Source organism: Gobio gobio (assembly GCF_949357685.1).
Source record: "Gobio gobio genome assembly, chromosome: 18".
NCBI classification, from domain to species: Eukaryota; Metazoa; Chordata; class Actinopteri; order Cypriniformes; family Gobionidae; genus Gobio; species Gobio gobio.
The window spans coordinates 44,623,549-44,643,421 of record NC_137111.1 but is presented as its reverse complement, the minus strand read 5'-3'; the positions used below and the strand labels follow the sequence as shown (position 1 = coordinate 44,643,421).

The following is a 19,873-nucleotide window of genomic DNA, read 5'->3' as shown; positions in this document are numbered from 1 at the left end:
ATGCATACGCACTTAAACAGAAGTCTTTAAATTATATTTATACATTACATTGTACAAAGTGTCTGCAAACTTTTGTACCGTATCCTCCTGGGTATAAGAATAGACTTTTTTTTCCACTGTAGTGGACATTATATTTGACCATGACCACAATGTTTCACAATGACAACAACTTGTCATTGGTCTTAAAAATAGATCAAAATTGATGTATTGTATTAAATGGAACTTCGCATGTATGGCCATTTTACCCACATATTGCATAAAATAAAATGATATATCAATTCATAACATAGTTGAGATTCATCTTTTTACAAAGTTTGGTTTAAAAGAAAATTCATGAAACCTAAAAATGTATTGGTGAATGAAAAATAAAATCCCATTGTTTTTGCCTATATGTCATTTCATGTCAAGTCCTGGTACTACATATGTACAAAATAACAATGAATAAAATATATTTTTCATTTATTCTTGAAACAATGCAATGGCATAAAAGATACTAAATTCAAAAAACTTTGTTTTGTCTCAGGAGGAAATGAAAAGTTTTAGTCCTATAGCTGAAATAATAATAATTTAACAGTATTTATTGACATTATTGAAATGGTAAAGATCAAGCTATTGAAGAGAGAGAGCGCGCGCCTCTGTCTCTCTCTCTGTGTGTGTGTGTGTGTGTGTGTGTGTGTTTGTGTGTGTGTGTTTGTGACTGACAGTCCTTCCTCTCAGGCAGCCCGCTCAAGACTCCGCGGGCACAGCTCTCTCTCGGCTCGTCAAGGTAAGGTCTCGATTTTACTAGTAGTACTTACTCACATCACATACACTTTTATTGGTCGAGTTACTTTTGGGATTGTTTTCGTTTGAAACCTGTATTTTCAAAAATCGACATTCAAAAGTTCAACAATGTTCTGTGGTGTTTTAGAAACAGCCCGACCCGCGTGGTGGTGTCACGTGGGTTTGAGTAGCCTATAACCATTGTGTTGTTTTAATGCGCGCGATACGTACGTTAAAATTTAGCGGCAAATTTATTCGCGACGTTACTTTACTTTTTCGCGGTAGTTATACGTAGTTCTCCGAAATAGTTGGAATTATATCTATTTGGTTTGTTAACGTATTACGTTAAAGTATTACATTACTGTTTGGGTAAATGGGTGCTTGCCACGTGTGTTGGGCATGCTGTATTGGCACGCGACTGCCTGTTCTAATGTTATGTTTAGTGAAATGTAAATTGGTTTGTGTCTTGAAATGTAACGTACTTCGAACCAAGAGAAATGATGCTATGTTGTTTGACAGTTAGATCAGACTGTCGCGTTTGGCGCCATAAAAGTAGTAGTACATGATGATGCCAGCTCGCTTTACGTAGCATCGTCCGGTTGCCTTTTGTGCCATATGTTCTTGTTGATTTCGTTTTTATAATAGTCTAGTAATTGCCATGTGTAAAGATCAGCAGAGATCGGTAGCTGGTTATCTTCCTGAAGAAACTACAATAGCGTAGTGTGTGACCCCCCCCCCAAAAAAAACATTTGTAAAATGAATTTAACAGTAACCCAAAATCAATATTATGTCAATATTTCTTACCGTCATTTCATATACTGCATGCTATTATGTTGAGTTTTTTTTATTTTTAGAATCTTTATTCAGATTTTTTCTATGCATAAGTGCAAGGGCGTAGTTTTGGGGTGGGGCGATGAAGTGTGAACCGTTTGGCGGGACCCGGGGCATGCTTTCTCATGAGATTTATTTATTTGTTTGTTTGTTTTGCAACATGTTAATTTCTGGTATCTTCCACACATGCGTTGAAAACAGCAGCAAAAAAGAAGAGCCTACTTAACAATTACTTGTTTACATAGGATATGATGTATTTTATTTTATTTAAGCACCTAAAAACGTATCAGTTTGACAGAATTTGTCTAAATCAAAGAGCTATGATAGGTCAAACTAACTGTAGCGAAAATTGTATTATTTTGAAAATGTTAATTTTTCTCTAATCTCTTGGAATATCTTAAAGCCAGGTTTACCTAATATCCGTCATTATTAGAAGAACACATTTTACACATAGGGGAAATCAATTGTTTAGTCAATAATTCAAGAAGGTCTAACGCAGGGGTTTTCAAACTGGGGTCCGGTGACCTCCAGGGGTCCTCCAGAAGGTTCTGAGGGGTCACCAGAAAATTTCAGATAATAATAATAAAAAGACAAAGCAAAAATGGATAAAGTCTACCGAACATTGACTGTTTCAGTTCTAAATGTTTCTCTCCTTTCTTGCAGTCTACATACTTTCCAGAATTGTGTATGTTTGCTTTGTATCTTTCTAGTGAGTTTTTCTCACTATAGTCCTTTTTCTCGCTCACTGGGTTGTAAGGCAGTTTTCTTAACACAGTATGTAAGCTGCTTGCATACATTTATTGTGAAAGTTGCTTACACAAATAATTTTTAAATGAAAATGTTCTTCTTCAGGTTTATACATCCAATATTAAGTATAGCCAATTTAAGTTTGGACACAAGTTGTAAGTTGTCCCACTTACTATTTATCTATATAGAGATAAGGTTAATCATATTTGGGGGTCCTTGGCATCATAAAGTTTGTGACTAACGTGTACTTGGCCTTATGAAAAAGTAACATATTTCTGGTAATTGTTTAAAGGTGCTATATGTAAGTTTTTCACTTTTTTTACTAAAGCATAAAAATACCATAATATGCTTGCAGATATGTAGGAAACATGCTAAATTCACCCACTTGTTTATCTGGAAAACAAAGCTACAGCCCGTTATTCTTCTTCGAGTTGTCAGAATGCCTGTTTTTGTTTTGGTCAGTGTGATACCGCACGCTGCCAGTTTACCCAATAGTATTTCCACACCACAGGTTGCCAGTTGGCGGACAACACAGCGTATTGCTGCCATGGAAGCCAGCGAACAAACCGGGTCAGAGGTCGCAGATTCTACCCGACCTAAAAAGCCTCAGCATCCATCTAAAAATCTCTATGAACGAGGGCACATTAAAACGCGGATAAATCAACTCATCAACTTACAGTGTGGCTGTCATTGTCAATTGTGTTCGCTCCTTTTGCGTGTCCTCATGCTGGCAACCTGTGCGAGCATCAAGTCTGAGGAGGAGGGGGCGGGAGAAACAACGCTCTCCGATATTTTGATTTTGGACTGCAGTACCCATTTCAATCCTGCATACCGCACCTTTAACTATAGCGTTTGTTACAATAAGGAGATAAAGGGATAGTTCACCCAAAAAACGAAATGTTTATGTTTATCTGCTCTCCCCCAGGGCATCCAAGATGTAGGTGTCTTTGTTTTTTCAGTAGAACACAAATGAAGATTTTTAACTCGAACCGTTGCAGTGTGATAGTCGTATAATGCATGTCAATGGGGATATTTTAGAGTATGAGAGTAAAAACACATAGACAAACGAATCCTTATTAAACCATGCGGCCCGTGGCGACACATTGATGTCTTGAGACACAAAACGATCGGTTTCTGCGAGAAACCCAACAGTATTTATGTAATTCTTTTTACCTCTTATCAGACGGACGTCATCTAGTATTCCCAGCGCCATAACTTCCGGCGAATAAGGTCAAAATACTGGCGTGATCAAAGATATATATACATAGATTCTTCATTCAATCGATCCGTGCAGGCACTAATGAGGAATCTATGTATATATCTATGATCGCGCCGATATTTTGCTTGTATTTTGACCTTATTCGCCGGAAGTGATGGCGCGGGGACGGCTGATGCAGAGCCATAGAAAAAAATGAAATACATTTTTAAATATGGATATTTTTCTTACACAAACGCATCGATTCGCTTCAGAAGGCCTTTATTAACCCCCTGGAGCTGCGTGGAGCACGTTATTTGACGGACAGATGCATTTTTTATGGACTTCAAAAACAGAGCAACTATTACTGCTATTATAAAGCTTGGATTAGCCAGAACATTTTTAATATAACTCAGATTGTCTTCGTCTGAAAGAAGAATGTCATACACCTAGGATGACTTGAGGGTGAGTAAATCATGGGCTAATTTTCATTTTTGGGTGAACTATCCCTTTAAGACAATTGATGACTCCTCATTACCATGCTAAGGCCAATGTTAACCTTTTTCTTTTATTTTTTTTTATACAACATACATTATCTATTGTAAATTTGGCCCAAATGTTCAAGTAGGCATGAAGACTGTAAGTGTGTATAAGACTATTGATTACCCGATGGGACAATGCAAAAAATGCATTTACAGAGCTGTTTTACTTTCAATACTAATGCATTTTAAAATAATTCAGTAGTGTCACAGATGTGTAGTGCAGCAGGGAAGAGAAGATTCAGAGCTTCCACAAAAGAGGGGTTTAATAACTCAAGAGACAACGCGAACACCATACACACTTAAACATAACAACAACAAAAGAACGGACAAGGAGTGCTGGGAGTGAGTTCAATATAAAGGGAGTGCTAATGACAAAGACCAGGTGCAGGGAATCCGGGGAGAGACGATGAGGAAGTGAGTACAGGTGTGAGACAGGGAGGATTCTGGGAAATGTCCAGGACAGGCTTGGAATGTAACAAGTAGTAGAAGTAATTTTAAAATCATGGTGCTTCTAAATAAGTGATAAAAAGCAGTAGCAAATGTTGTACAAAAATACACAAAGCAGACTGCTCTTTGCACCGATAAAATGTGCCACACTTTGTTTTACTACCAAATTAAATGTAATATCTAAATCATTTAAATTGTAGTGGAACATTTTCTCGACATCTCATGATCTCATGGGCATGTGAGTTCCCGAACATAATGCATGATGGGATACGCTTAGCCTCCGAAGGGGGGTTAGTGTATATGGGTTTAGTGTGCATTAAGGGCCCTGTGCTTTGGTATTTTTAAGACATGGGACAGTCTTGCGCAACTTCCTGCGTGTAGTGTACACGCTTTCAAGTGGCCAAGACCACAAGTTTGGGATTCAAACTGCTGTTTAAATATTAATTGAAGTGGTATTTGCAAACAACTTATGCTAGAGTTTTTTTCAATTACTTTTGAAGACTTTTAAATGATATCAAAATAAGAATTTTGACTTTTGTTCCATGTCAAACCCTAACTTTGCGGTCATCTATAAGCTTGTTCTTCTTTGTTAAATGTCATTTAGTCAATAAAAGATAACTTTAGCTTTGATTTTGCCACATTTACATACCAGTAGTAAAGGGTAAATTGCTGATGTTTGTGTCCTGATGGGATGTTTACAATGTTTTAAAAGAAACCTCCTGCTTTGACTCAGTTTTAATGACAGCCCTGCTTTCTGTGGTGTTTAGTTGTCCACACAGTTTGAGTTTCCTTCAAGTGTCATGCATTTGCCCGTGGTTTGGAAAGTAGATGTTTGTGCAGTTCTCATGCACTTTAGATGAGATTCATGTGAGCTGTATCATGCTCTCAGTACTATAGGCGGGTAATGTTCTTAATGTAACTCATGTGGCGTGCATGGCATGCAACTCTGGCCGCACACTCGCTTTATGCACAGAAAGATCAAAATCTAGGTTTCCTTAGTGGTATTGCAGCTGCATTAAAAAAAAGTTTGCACAACATATCCGCCTGTAAATATTATCTGTGTTAATACAGTAAAATACTTCTCTTCAAAGTTAACAGAAATCAAAATTGCTTTTTTTAATGCACAATCCTATTGAAAATGATTCTACGTTACTTCAAATGAAATAAAGTGGTTGTCTTTGTAATCATTCATCAGAATACATTAACCCTTACATGGCTTTTCTTTTCTTCTGACATCACAAAAAACATTTCCAACCCTTCACCTCTAACCACCACAATCCTATAAAGTCCTGTACTTTTATTCTCATGGAATATCCTGTCTTAAGTAAAATGTGCTGTGAATGTTGTTTAATGTAGTTTAAAGCAAACTAGAGCTGTGGATTTCCAGAGATTGGAGTGGTTTAATAGAGTTGTGTTTTTGCAGGAAACGTGGCACAAATAAGCCAACATATTGCAATGTTTGTTTCAGTCCCACTTCTGCTATTAATCTTATGTTGCGGGTCAATTTGACCCGTTTCGATTTTTGAGTTGACTGAACTGCTGGTTATTTAGGCTCATGAACATGCATGCAAAGTTTCAACTTGCTGATGTGTTTTGATATACACACACAGATAATTACTGTTACGCTCGTTCATGATGTTCGTGGACTCAATACTGAAAAATATTTTGTCAGTCACAGATGGTGAAAATTAGCTATCATTTATTTTTTTCAAATAAGCCAACATATTGCAGTGTTTTATTTCAATCCCACTTCTGGCTTTAATTTTAACATGGCATAAAATCATGTCTTTCTTGCTTTCATAATAATTTCCTTGTGGAAGAGAATAGAGGGCAAATGAAATGGCCGTATGCTTCAGCCAATAGTGATTTTCATACCCCAGTAGAGAAAGCAGGCCTGCCGTCCAGCTGCCTCACAGCACTTTGAAATGAGTAAGGGAAAATAAATGTAATTGTGGTCTGTTGTTTTTCTGTGACCATACTAAACCAGTGGGTTTTTCTGGGATAGAAAGTGGGCATTGTTTGGCACAGGTGGCACATTGCTTGGCACACATTTTACAAAGAGGCTTTGATTGAGATTATGCATATTTATGATGCTTATAGTAACGCTTGTGAAATTTAGCCAGGTCTTGGGAACTGGGAATCATTTCTTATACTAAACGTATTCCGTTAAAGTGAAGAAACAACAATTTCAGCCTTGTTCAGACTTTCAGTCCAGGTCCGATTTTTGTGCACATCAGATTTAGATGATGAGATTTAGCTAGTGTAAAATGGCATAAAATCACATGAAATCCATTTCAATAGCTGTTTCTATCCAAAATTGCAAATTTAACTTGTGCACAAAATTGGAATATCGTATAAAACAGTGATTCGAAGATAACAAAATGGCCACTTCCATTGGTTCCAAATGGTTTCAAAAAGATTGTTCCGCTCGTTAGACCAGTTATGCTGTCCCATCATGCAAAGTCACATGCTATTTTTGATGCGTATCAAGGAATTTATTCGGTAAATGGGTTTGCATCGTAGTTTATGCGCATGTTTTCTTATTGAATAAAAAATGTATCCGACTCAAATGAGCACGTGTTTTTTTAATGCGCATTTTTAGAATTTATGCATATTTTGGTGTATTTTCTAATATATTTTTACAGTATAGCATATTTTATATAGTTTTTAATACATATTGCCAACATTTAAGCTCATTTAACAAATATTAGAAGTAAAAATTAAACATTTAGAAGTAATTCAAGTGTAATCGACCAGTCTCTGTGGTCCCGTTTCCACTGTAGCTTCGCTGCATCTCGTGCTAGAGCTTGTGTCATGTTCAGCGGGGGGGAACTTCTAACTTTAGACCGCCATCCTGCATTTCACTTGTAGCTGAAATATGCTGTGACTGACTCCATAACCTGTCCATAAATAAACAGATTATCTGTCCACAGAAATGTTCACTAAGTATATTCTGTATCATAACATTTTATGCTGCAGGCATTTCTATCACGCGAAAAGACAGACACGACACTCATTTAGGTGACCCACATCGCGCCCCTGTATTTTGCTTTGCATAAAATTAAACGATATACAGCACAATAATTAATTTATAGATAAAATAAAATGTACACAAAATCTGCATTTTACCGAAGACTTGCACCAATTTGAGGGAGCTGGACTGCTCTCTCCCGAACAGGTCACAAAAAGCCTGTGATAAATAACTCAACCCCTGGGTTGTTACGTCTGACCCAGGATCTGGGTAACACAAAAACTACCCAAACACTGGGTTGTCACGTCTGACCCAGGAGCTGGGTAACACAAAAACCACCCAAACACTGGGTTGTTACGTCTGACCCAGGATCAGGGTAACACAAAAACTACTCAAACACTGGGTTGTCACGTCTGACCCATGATCTGGGTAACACAAAAACTACCCAAACACTGTGTTGTTACGTCTGACCCATGATCTGGGTAACACAAAAACTACCCAAACACTGGGTTGTCACGTCTGACCCAGGAGCTGGGTAACACAAAAACTACCCAAACACTGGGTTGTTACGTCTGACCAGGATCAGGGTAACACAAAAACTACCCAAACACTGGGTTGTCACGTCTGACCCATGATCTGGGTAACACAAAAACTACCCAAACACTGTGTTGTTACGTCTGACCCATGATCTGGGTAACACAAAAACTACCCAAACACTGGGTTGTCACGTCTGACCCAGGAGCTGGGTAACACAAAAACCACCCAAACACTGTGTTGTTACGTCTGACCCAGGAGCTGGGTAACACAAAAACTACCCAAACACTGGGTTGTTACGTCTGACCCAGGAGCTGGGTAACACAAAAACTACCCAAACACTGGGTTGTTACGTCTGACCCAGGAGCTGGGTAACACAAAAACTACCCAAACACTGGGTTGTTACGTCTGACCCAGGATCAGGGTAACACAAAAACTACCCAAACACTGTGTTGTTACGTCTGACCCATGATCTGGGTAACACAAAAACTACCCAAACACTGGGTTGTCACGTCTGACCCAGGAGCTGGGTAACACAAAAACTACCCAAACACTGGGTTGTTACGTCTGACCAGGATCAGGGTAACACAAAAACTACCCAAACACTGGGTTGTCACGTCTGACCCATGATCTGGGTAACACAAAAACTACCCAAACACTGGGTTGTCACGTCTGACCCAGGAGCTGGGTAACACAAAAACCACCCAAACACTGGGTTGTCACGTCTGACCCAGGAGCTGGGTAACACAAAAACTACCCAAACACTGGGTTGTTACGTCTGACCAGGATCAGGGTAACACAAAAACTACCCAAACACTGGGTTGTTACGTCTGACCCATGATCTGGGTAACACAAAAACTACCCAAACACTGGGTTGTCACGTCTGACCCAGGAGCTGGGTAACACAAAAACCACCCAAACACTGTGTTGTTACGTCTGACCCAGGAGCTGGGTAACACAAAAACTACCCAAACACTGGGTTGTTACGTCTGACCCAGGAGCTGGGTAACACAAAAACTACCCAAACACTGGGTTGTTACGTCTGACCCAGGAGCTGGGTAACACAAAAACTACCCAAACACTGGGTTGTTACGTCTGACCCAGGATCAGGGTAACACAAAAACTACCCAAACACTGTGTTGTTACGTCTGACCCATGATCTGGGTAACACAAAAACTACCCAAACACTGTGTTGTTACGTCTGACCCATGATCTGGGTAACACAAAAACTACCCAAACACTGTGTTGTTACGTCTGACCCATGATCTGGGTAACACAAAAACTACCCAAACACTGGGTTGTTACGTCTGACCCAGGAGCTGGGTAACACAAAAACTACCCAAACACTGTGTTGTTACGTCTGACCCATGATCTGGGTAACACAAAAACTACCCAAACACTGGGTTGTCACGTCTGACCCAGGAGCTGGGTAACACAAAAACTACCCAAACACTGTGTTGTTACGTCTGACCCAGGAGCTGGGTAACACAAAAACTACCCAAACACTGGGTTGTTACGTCTGACCCAGGAGCTGGGTAACACAAAAACTACCCAAACACTGGGTTGTTACGTCTGACCCAGGATCAGGGTAACACAAAAACTACCCAAACACTGGGTTGTTACGTCTGACCCATGATCTGGGTAACACAAAAACTACCCAAACACTGGGTTGTTACGTCTGACCCATGATCTGGGTAACACAAAAACTACCCAAACACTGTGTTGTTACGTCTGACCCATGATCTGGGTAACACAAAAACTACCCAAACACTGGGTTGTTACGTCTGACCCAGGAGCTGGGTAACACAAAAACTACCCAAACACTGTGTTGTTACGTCTGACCCATGATCTGGGTAACACAAAAACTACCCAAACACTGTGTTGTTACGTCTGACCCATGATCTGGGTAACACAAAAACCACCCAAACACTGGGTTGTTACGTCTGACCCAGGAGCTGGGTAACACAAAAACTACCCAAACACTGGGTTGTTACGTCTGACCCAGGATCAGGGTAACACAAAAACTACCCAAACACTGGGTTGTTACGTCTGACCCATGATCTGGGTAACACAAAAACCACCCAAACACTGTGTTGTTACGTCTGACCCATGATCTGGGTAACACAAAAACCACCCAAACACTGGGTTGTTACGTCTGACCCAGGATCAGGGTAACACAAAAACTACCCAAACACTGGGTTGTTACGTCTGACCCATGATCTGGGTAACACAAAAACCACCCAAACACTGGGTTGTTACGTCTGACCCAGGATCAGGGTAACACAAAAACTACCCAAACACTGGGTTGTTACGTCTGACCCAGGATCAGGGTAACACAAAAACTACCCAAACACTGGGTTGTCACGTCTGACCCAGGAGCTGAGTAACACAAAAACTACCCAAACACTGGGTTGTTACGTCTGACCAGGAGCTGGGTAACACAAAAACTACCCAAACACTGGGTTGTTACGTCTGACCAGGAGCTGAGTAACACAAAAACTACCCAAACACTGGGTTGTCACGTCTGACCCAGGAGCTGGGTAACAAAAAAACCTACCCAAACACTGGGTTGTTACATCTGACCAGGATCAGGGTAACACAAAAACTACCCAAACACTGAAAAAATAACCCAAAAAATGACCCATGAAAACGCTCAACCCAGAATCTGGGTGGAAAAAAATAACCCACATTTTTTTAGTGTGTGCAAACCTCCATGTTGTAATTGTTGTTATTGTTGTTTTTGCCATATAACTAAAAATGCAACGTCATAGCCATAAAGCCATTGCAGATATTCCGGAAAACAAAAGAGTGGCATGGGACACACACATTGGATATGAACAGTTGCGATACACAGTGTGGACTGGACAGCTAATCATTTTAGATCAGATTCCCAACGACAGTGTGACTGTAGCCTTAGAGGAATGACTGACACAAACCTTTTATTGCTTCCTTAAAGTACTGAAAGAATTATGAAGAATTTGCATAGTAATGCAATTCTTATTAGGATTTCCATCCATATTCATATCTTCTTGCTCTTGTGTTGAGGAGATGGACAGCTAGAATTGGTTCACAGGGCCTCTTGAACACAAATCTTTTCCGAGCTTGTTCTTGGATGCACCGCTGATGTTCTCAGGTTTCAGGCTTCTCTCTGTGGGTCTGCTGACTATTTCAGGACCCTGCAGCTTTGCTGTGAAATATTGAGCCTCTGAGGAACTTTTTAGAAGCGCAGTCCCAGGAAGCAGAGTCAGAGGACCGTCCGGGAAAACTACCAAAGGTGTTTTTCAGGACGGAAGGTGAACCAAATCGGGGGACTGTGATTTTAGGCTGCTGGGATTCATTTGTGGAGTGCGGCTGTGACTGTACACCTTGGCTCGTGTAGAAATGGGAGGTTTGGGATGACCTCTATCAGATTTGGCCCATGAGCTGATCTGGGAGTGATTGCACATTGTAAATCAGAGACGTTGTTGACAAAGACTTGGAAAAATGTAATGGGACTGCATGTTAATCTCTAGCATAAAATATTTCAGCAAGGTTATACAGGCTTTTAATAAATAAAGACTGATGTCTTTCAAACTTTGCAAGTTTTTCAAACTCTGAGTGTAAGTATGAAATTAATTTCACAAATATTTACACATATTTATTTTTGGTTACACTTTATTTTAAGTTTGTCAGTGTAATTATATATTTAAGTACGGAGTAATATTAATTAACTATACATGTACTTACTATAGGGTTAGGGTTGGATTAGAGCGAGGGTTATTGTGGTACATTTACTATGGTAAATTATAAATTACTATGGTAAGTACGTGTAACATGTAACAAGGACACTAAAATAAAGTGTTATTCTTTAAAAAAAGTAAATTAATACACTATTAATCAAGGATGCATTAAATATATACATTTATCAAAACTTCAAAAGTGTCATTATGATTATTTATTTCAAATAAAATAACTTTCTATTCATTAAAGAATCCTGAATAAAATGTATCATGCTTTCCACAAACATAGCAGCACATCAGTGTTCAACATTGATAATAAAAATGTATTTTGCTGCAAATCATCATATTAGAATGATTTCTGAAGGATCATGTGACACTGAAGACTGGAGTAATGTAGGGCCCTATAAAATCTGTTTTATTTTTTCCCAAATTCCCATTTTAATTTTTAGGAATTCAAGTTTTTTTTACCTTTTACTACCTTTACATTTACTACTGATCACAGCCGTGCTTCACCGAGAAGCTGCGCATTAAATAATCACAGCCTTTGCCAAATCGTGTGCGGTTTAATTGCGGCCCTAATACTGACAGTACTTAGGACACGTGGTGACAGGAGTTAGGTCAATCAGACTACAATCAGATTCCCTCAACGTGACTGAGATTTCCAGTGATTGTAAACAATTTGGCCAAATCAGATCACTTGTGTCAAGTGGCTGAATTATAAAGGTCTTGTGCAACATGCCGGTTCAGGCATTGGAAATTGAGCTGAAATCACAGTTAGCTGGAATACTATTTGAAATGGGGAACTTGTTATAATGTTTCAGAAGAATCAGCTTTTATAGTTGTTGTTTTCAAAATGTCTAAAGAAAGGCTTTAAGCTAGCATTGATCATTTCTCATTGAGCACATTACTGACCGTACACTTGAATTTTGCAATAGCTGTGGAACATGAAAACCTTTATTATTTGTCATTGTTTTTAAGAAATGGTACAACATAATAACATCATGCAACTTTGAAATGTCTTTCAGATTAATTTTCTCCATCAATTAAGGCAGGAAGGAACAATAAAACAGCGTAAAAATGATTGATAATATGGCAAATCTCTTAAAGGGTTAGTTCACCCAAAAATTTGTATTCTGTCATTATTTACTCATCCTCATTTCGTTCCAATTCAGTAAGACTTTTGTTCATCTTCAGAACACAAATGAAGATTTTTTTGATGAAATCTGAGAGATTTCTGTCCCTCCATTGACCGCTACGCAACTACCACTTTGACGCTTTAAAAAGTTCATAAAGAGATTGTAAAACTAATCCATATGAACTGAGCAGTTCAGTCCAAAGACGCGATCAATTTATATGATGAACAGATTGAATTAAGGCTTTTATTAGATTGTCAATGGAGGAACAGAAATCAATCTTTACTCATGTTCAGAAGATGAACCTGACATGTGAGACTGACAGAATTTTCATTTTCGGGTGAACTAACCCTTTAACGACGAGAACTGTTTTCTATATCCTGACAGTTTGAATGTGTGTTTAGAGAGTTTAGAAAGTATGCTTTTTGGGAAAGGATAATGCATCAGGATCAGTATGGTTTCAAGCTCATTGTTGTCAGTAATGCATCCATGTGATGGTTCTGTATGTTTATGCTCCTCACAGTCTGTCATTATCATATCCGATACATCTTACAGTGCTTTGTTGCCTCCGAAGTACCTCATTTAAGAGCAACAGAATCCAGTACCAAGCTTTAAAGGAGTAATTCACTTTAAAATGAAAATGACCCCATGATTTAATCACCCTCAAGCCATCCTTAGTGTGTATGACTTTCTTCTTTCTGATGAACACAGAGTTATATTAATACATATCCTGATGCTTCCAAGCTTTATAATGGGAATGACGGGTCCATTGAGTTTGAAGCTCAAAAAAGTACATCCATCCATAATGAACGTACTCCACACAGCTCCAGGGGGGTTAATAAAGGCCTTCTGAAGCAAAGCCATGGGCTTTTGTAACTAAAATATCCATATGCCTTCTGTATTCAACTTACGAAGAAAGCTTGGAAGCGTCAGGATATTTATTAATATAACTCTGATTGTGTTCATCAGAAAGAAGAAAGTCATACACCTAGGATGGCTTGAGGGTGAGTAAATCATGGGGTCATTTTCATTTTAAAGTGAACTAATCCTAAAACTGTAAAAAAAAACATCATACAAATACATTAAAACATTGAGTTCAACAGGTATCTTATCAATGGAAAAGCCAGCATTAGACACAGAGGATGTCTGTCCTGGAGTTCATTAAGTTTCTCATTCACTGTGTGTGTTTATTCTTAAAGGACTGCAGAATTAATAAATATTTCGCCCTTTCTTGAGTGCAGAGGATTTAGTGATTCGTTTCTTAAGGGCTGGAGGGCGGGACAAGCTGTCCCAGACAAGCTGTCGCTTGAGCTCAGGAAATTAGTTTTTTGTTATTTTATGAAGTAAGGTTTAGTAAAGCATATGTGATCTATTCAAAACATTGTTTTAGAGATCTAGGCTAATTGCAAGCACATGTGAAAATGATACTGAAATGAGGAGATTAACATTTGTTTGTGTTGGTGCTGCCAAAATACCAATTGATATGGGTGTTTACTTTCACAGTAAATACCAAAACCCACAGACTTTTTGGGGACACTTAAAATGTTTGAAATGTAGCTAAGAGGATATCAAAACATTAGATTTTAAAGAAAGACAGCATAAACATACTTCTCAAGCTGAATGTTTCACTAAGTGTATTGGGTTTGAAATGATAGATCTTCTGTGGTGTTGTGGTTCAGCGTCGTTGATGGTTGTTTCCATGTGATTGTAATTTCAGATTTGATGCCAGATTGTGAAACTGACCAGTGACAGATCCATCCGACAGACACAATGACAGCCTCGGCGAGCGCTCCGCGAGACAGGTAAATGTGTGAGCGCGACCTCCTCCTCACAGGACAGTGCTCAGTAGTGAAACTGCATGTGGATAAAATGACGTGTCTTCCAGGTACAATGCTGTATGGATCATATTCTTCATTCTGGGCCTGGGAACTCTTCTACCATGGAATTTCTTCATGACTGCTACATTGGTAACAATCATCTCATTGAGTTCTAATGACAAACATAGAGACTGACATTTATAACAATCTTTATTGGCACATTATTAGAAGCATCCATAATTATGTGAGTGATATTAGATTTGGAGCACTTCATTGTCCTAAAAGTAGAGGTTTGCGATATTGATCAAAAATTATATTTTATGAGACTTTATCGATAATGATAATTGGATGATATATTATGGGGACTTGTACCTTTTATAAAGCTTTTTTTTTCGAACCTAATTAAATGTATGTATCATCTTTTGGGTCTTGTTCTTACATTTAATCAATAAATTAAATTCTAAATTAAAATTTTAAGACACAATAGGGCTGTTACCAATCAAATAAAATCTATATCAACATAATTCATCTTTGCAATGGAGAGGAAACACAACAAATGTGTAATATTTTGATGTTTTAAATAATGTTATATTTTGATGTTTTTTTTTGTTTGAATATTGATATTTGAAATGATTTAAAATATGAAAAGATACTTTAAATGTGAAATTAAAACCGGTAGTAAGTGGCAGCAAGTCACTTGTAAGGAGCGAATCATTGAGTCATTGAGATTCAACCGATTCATTCAAACGGCTGATTCCTTTAGGAATTAAGCATTTTAGGGCTGCCACTAACAACTATTTTTATATCGATTAATCTATCGACTAATTTATCGCAATCATTTTCAAAAATTGTATTTAAAAACATTTAATTTAACTTGCAACGTTGGCATTCAGTAGTGTACTATAAAAAAGTATAAATGTAAACAAGCCCTTGACAAAACGTAAAACTAAAGAGTAAAAAGGTACAAGTTTGTAAACCAACATAACAAAGAAAAGAGAAGCCGCGCCGCACTTTTCTGTTGCGTTCTTTTTCCTGAGCTGCGCGTACATATTCGACTGTTCTGCTTCCATTGTTTAGTGAATGGTGGAAGCAGAGCTCACACACACGTCCTCACTCCTGCTGTCACACATCGACACAAATTAAGAAATCCTGCTCTTATTAGAGTGCTGTCATTTTTAAAGTAACGTTACTAATACAATTTCATGTCGTACCCAACTTACCCAGTCGACTAAAAATATTGACGTCGACTAATTAACAGCATCGACGCAGTCGATTGTATCGACCAGTCGCGACAGGCCTAAAGCATTTAACCATGGCTGAATCCAAAATCGTCCCCTATAACCTCAAATAGGGCATTATTTGAAGGGACAGCCATTTGTAGTGGTGTCCGAAACCATAGTGGATGTTATCGAGTGCACTCATTCAATCCCACATTGCACCGCTATAACGAGTCGAGCGTACAGACGATGTACATTAAACGGCTGTCCGAATTCACTCACTCGTTTTTATAACTCCTTCAAGTGAACTGTATTAGTGGATTAACGTAGGGAATAGTGATTGAGGGTTTAGGGGGCGATTTCGGATCCAGCCTATGACTGAGTGATTGAATCATTCATTCAACTGATTTGTAAAAAAAACCCTGATTTATTCAGTAATGAAACACTGCTGTGTGTTGCTTGGAGATGATATTTCGATATTATCGCACACCCCTACCTTAAAGGCACATTTTGGCAATATAACATTAATCAACAATTGGGGCCCTATGAAGTTTTTGTCACATGCCTGTCCTGTCTCGTGTGCACTTGTGGTGTTTTGTTATTTTGGGCATGTGCTCTGTCTTTGTCTTGATCCCACCCCCCTTGTTATCTCGTTATTGGTTTCATTTGTCCCACCTGTGTTCCCTCGTTCCCTGCTTGATTTGTCCCCTTTAAATAAAGCCTTATTTCTGCACTTGAGACCTCGCACCAGTTTCTGCTTGTTTGGATGTGACAGAACGATACGACCACTAGAGGACTCAGCAGAAGATGGGTAGCTTTCTTTTTCATCTCCCTCCAACTACCTGCAAATTGCCAAGTATGTGAGTTTTAACTACATCCGTCAGCAGGGGGCTGACGTGAGGGAATTCGCCTGCAGTCTCCTCATTAAAGTAGACCACATGACTTACACTGAGGCTGAGATTAAGGAGGTATTGAACATTTGTTTGGACATGCCTCTCAACCCGGGGGAGATGGAAAGGCTGGGGCATCTGGGATTCTGGGACTTTGTCCACCACATCTACCATCTTGTTGAGTCGGAACATCTGCGTCTAACAGAATCCCAGCCCACTGACGGTTCCCTTCCATCAACTCTCAGTGGAGGCCCCAGTCCTCCGATGACCCAGAAACGGAGAAGGAGGAGGAAGAGCAGGCCTACCTTGTCAGACACCTCCACTGGAGAGGATCCTACTTCGGGGGTAGGAGAGCCGGTGGTCCCGAGTATGGCGGTCCTGAGTATGGTGGTCCCAGTTCCGGTGGATCGTGTTCCGGTGGTCCCAGTTCCGGTGGATCGTGTTGCGGTGCTCCCAGTTCCGGTGGACGGTGTTCCGGTGGATCGTGCTCCGGTGGTCCCAGTTCCGGTGGATCGTGTTGCGGTGGTCCCAGTTCCGGTGGACGGTGCTCCGGTGGATCGTGCTCCGGTGGTCCCAGTTCCGGTGGATCGTGTTCCGGTGGTCCCAGTTCCGGTGGACGGTGTTCCGGTGGATCGTGGTCCCAGTTCCAGTGGATCGTGTTCCGGTGGTCCCAGTTCCGGTGGATCGTGTTGCGGTGCTCCCAGTTCCGGTGGACGGTGCTCCGGTGGATCGTGCTCCGGTGGTCCCAGTTCCGGTGGATCGTGTTCCGGTGGTCCCAGTTCCGGTGGACGGTGTTCCGGTGGATCGTGGTCCCAGTTCCAGTGGATCGTGTTCCGGTGATCCCAGTTCCGGTGGATCGTGTTCTGGTGGTCCCGGTTCCGGTGGATCGTGTTCCGGTGGTCCCAATTCCGGTGGTGGATCGTGCTCCGGTGGTCCCGGTGGATCGTGTTCCGGTGGTCCCAATTCCGGTGGTGGATTGTGTTCCGGTGGTGGATTGTGTTCCGGTGGTCCCAGTCCCGGTGGATTGTGTTCCGGTGGTCCCAATTCAGGTGGTGGATCGTGTTCTGGTGATCCCAGTTCCGGTGGATCGTGTTCCGGTGGTCCCGGTTCCGGTGGATCATGTTAAGGTGGTCCCAATTCAGGTGGTGGATCGTGCTCCGGTGGTCCCAGTCCCGGTGGATCGTGTTCCAGTGGTCCCAATTCCGGTGGTGGATCGTGTTCCGGTGGTCCCTGTTCTGGTGGATCGTGTTCCGGTGCTCCCTGTTCCGGTGGACCCTGCTCTGCCCGCGCCGACCCGGCGCCATGCTCTGTCCGAGCCACCCAGACGCCCTGCTCTGACTGCGCCGCCCAGACGCCCTGCTCTGACTGAGCCGCCCTGGTGTCCTGCTATTCCCGCGCCGGCCTGGCGTCCGGCTCTGCCCTGGCCGCCTGAACTCTGCGGGCCGGCCTGGCCGCCTGAACTTTTTGTTTTCCCCGTCCCTCCCTGGTCTGTTTCCCCCGTTCCTCCCTGGTCTCTCCTTCCCTGGTCTGTCCCTCCCGTTCGTCCTTGGTTGGTCCCTCCCGTCCCACCCTGGACCGTCCTGCCTTGGACCGTCCCTCCAGTCCAGCCCGGGTCTGCTCCGCCCTGGTCTGCCCCTCCCGCCCCGCCATGGTCTGTCCCTCCCGCCCCGCCATGGTCTGTCCCTCCCACCCCGCCATGGTCTGTCCCTCCCACCCCGCCATGGTCTGTCCCTCCCACCCCGCCATGGTCTGTCCCTCCCACCCCGCCATGGTCTGTCCCTCCCACCCCGCCATGGTCTGTCCCTCCCACCCCGCCATGGTCTGTCCCTCCCACCCCGCCATGGTCTGTCCCTCCCGCCCCGCCATGGTCTGTCCCTCCCGCCCCGCCATGGTCTGTCCCTCCCGCCCCGCCATGGTCTGTCCCTCCCGCCCCGCCATGGTCTGTCCCTCCCACCCCGCCATGGTCTGTCCCTCCCGTCCCTAGTGGAGCATCTGGAAGCTGCTCCTTGAGGAGGGGGTAATGTCACATGCCTGTACTGTCTCGTGTGCACTTGTGGTGTTTTGTTATTTTGGGCATGTGCTCTGTCTTTGTCTTGATCCCACCCCCCTTGTTATCTCGTTATTGGTTTCATTTGTCCCACCTGTGTTCCCTCGTTCCCTGCTTGATTTGTCCCGTTTAAATAGTTCCTTTGTGTGTTCAGTCTTTGTCGTATCGTTGCCATGTTATGTCTGCGTCTCCCGTTTCCCCTGTGATTTTCTGTTTTAGTAGGTTTTCAGTTTGTTTTGTTATTTCTAGTTTGTTGCCCCCTCGTGGGTTTTTGTGTTGTATTTATGTTTATTTTTTATAAATAAAGCCTTGTTTTTGCACTTGAGTCCTCGCACCAGTTTCTGCTTGTTTGGACGTGACAGTTTTATTTTTTTCCAAATTCAGTTTTTTTTCAATTTTTGTGGATTCTGAATTAAAATCAAAAAGCATGTCTAATTAATTGAAATCATGAAACTTATACAATTTATTAAAAGTTTAACAAAAATGACATGTTTAGGGCCCTGTGAAATAAGCATGTCTAATTTTTTTGTGGGAAAAAAAAAACCTCACTTCTCCTTGTTCTGCAGTATTTCACCAAACGTCTGAAGGACCCGCAAACCAATGGAGAACACAATCAGACAGCCAATGAGACGGTGGTGACGGAGGGGGACAATCGTAACGTCTTAGAAGCAAAGTTCAACAATGTGATGACGCTGTGCGCCATGGTACCACTGCTCATTTTCACCTGCCTCAACTCCTTCATCCATCAGAGGTGAGACAAACTCTGAAATTACATGCACGAGGGATTTACAAACGTACATAGATTAGAGCTGCCACCAATTGAACTAAAAGATCAAATATGTATAATGGCTTTAATGAACACACAACTAAATTGACCTAACTGGACATTGAAACTTGTTGAAATTCTGTTCTGTGGGATTTTAAGGATATGAGATGACTCAAATAAAGCCTGGTTACTAAAGATAAATTCTATAAGTCGCACTGGACTATAAGTTGCATTATACTGGACTAGAATGCTGGC

General features: G+C 41.2%; 1 protein-coding gene across 2 annotated transcripts in view; it reads left to right on the top strand.

The window, feature by feature from the left end:
• The window catches only part of slc29a1a (solute carrier family 29 member 1a), a 66,752-nt gene that overhangs the window by 24,671 nt on the left and 22,208 nt on the right, over positions 1-19,873 (top strand). The window contains exons 1-4 of one of the 2 annotated variants that reach the window (XM_079843338.1): positions 642-766; positions 14,599-14,683; positions 14,767-14,848; positions 19,419-19,603. In XM_079843338.1, coding sequence (XP_079699464.1) covers positions 14,652-14,683; positions 14,767-14,848; positions 19,419-19,603 — 299 coding nt within the window. In that variant the 5' untranslated portion in view covers positions 642-766; positions 14,599-14,651. Of the gene's footprint in view, positions 1-641; positions 767-14,598; positions 14,684-14,766; positions 14,849-19,418; positions 19,604-19,873 lie in introns of those variants that run through there. The other variant, XM_079843339.1, reaches the window with a different exon arrangement.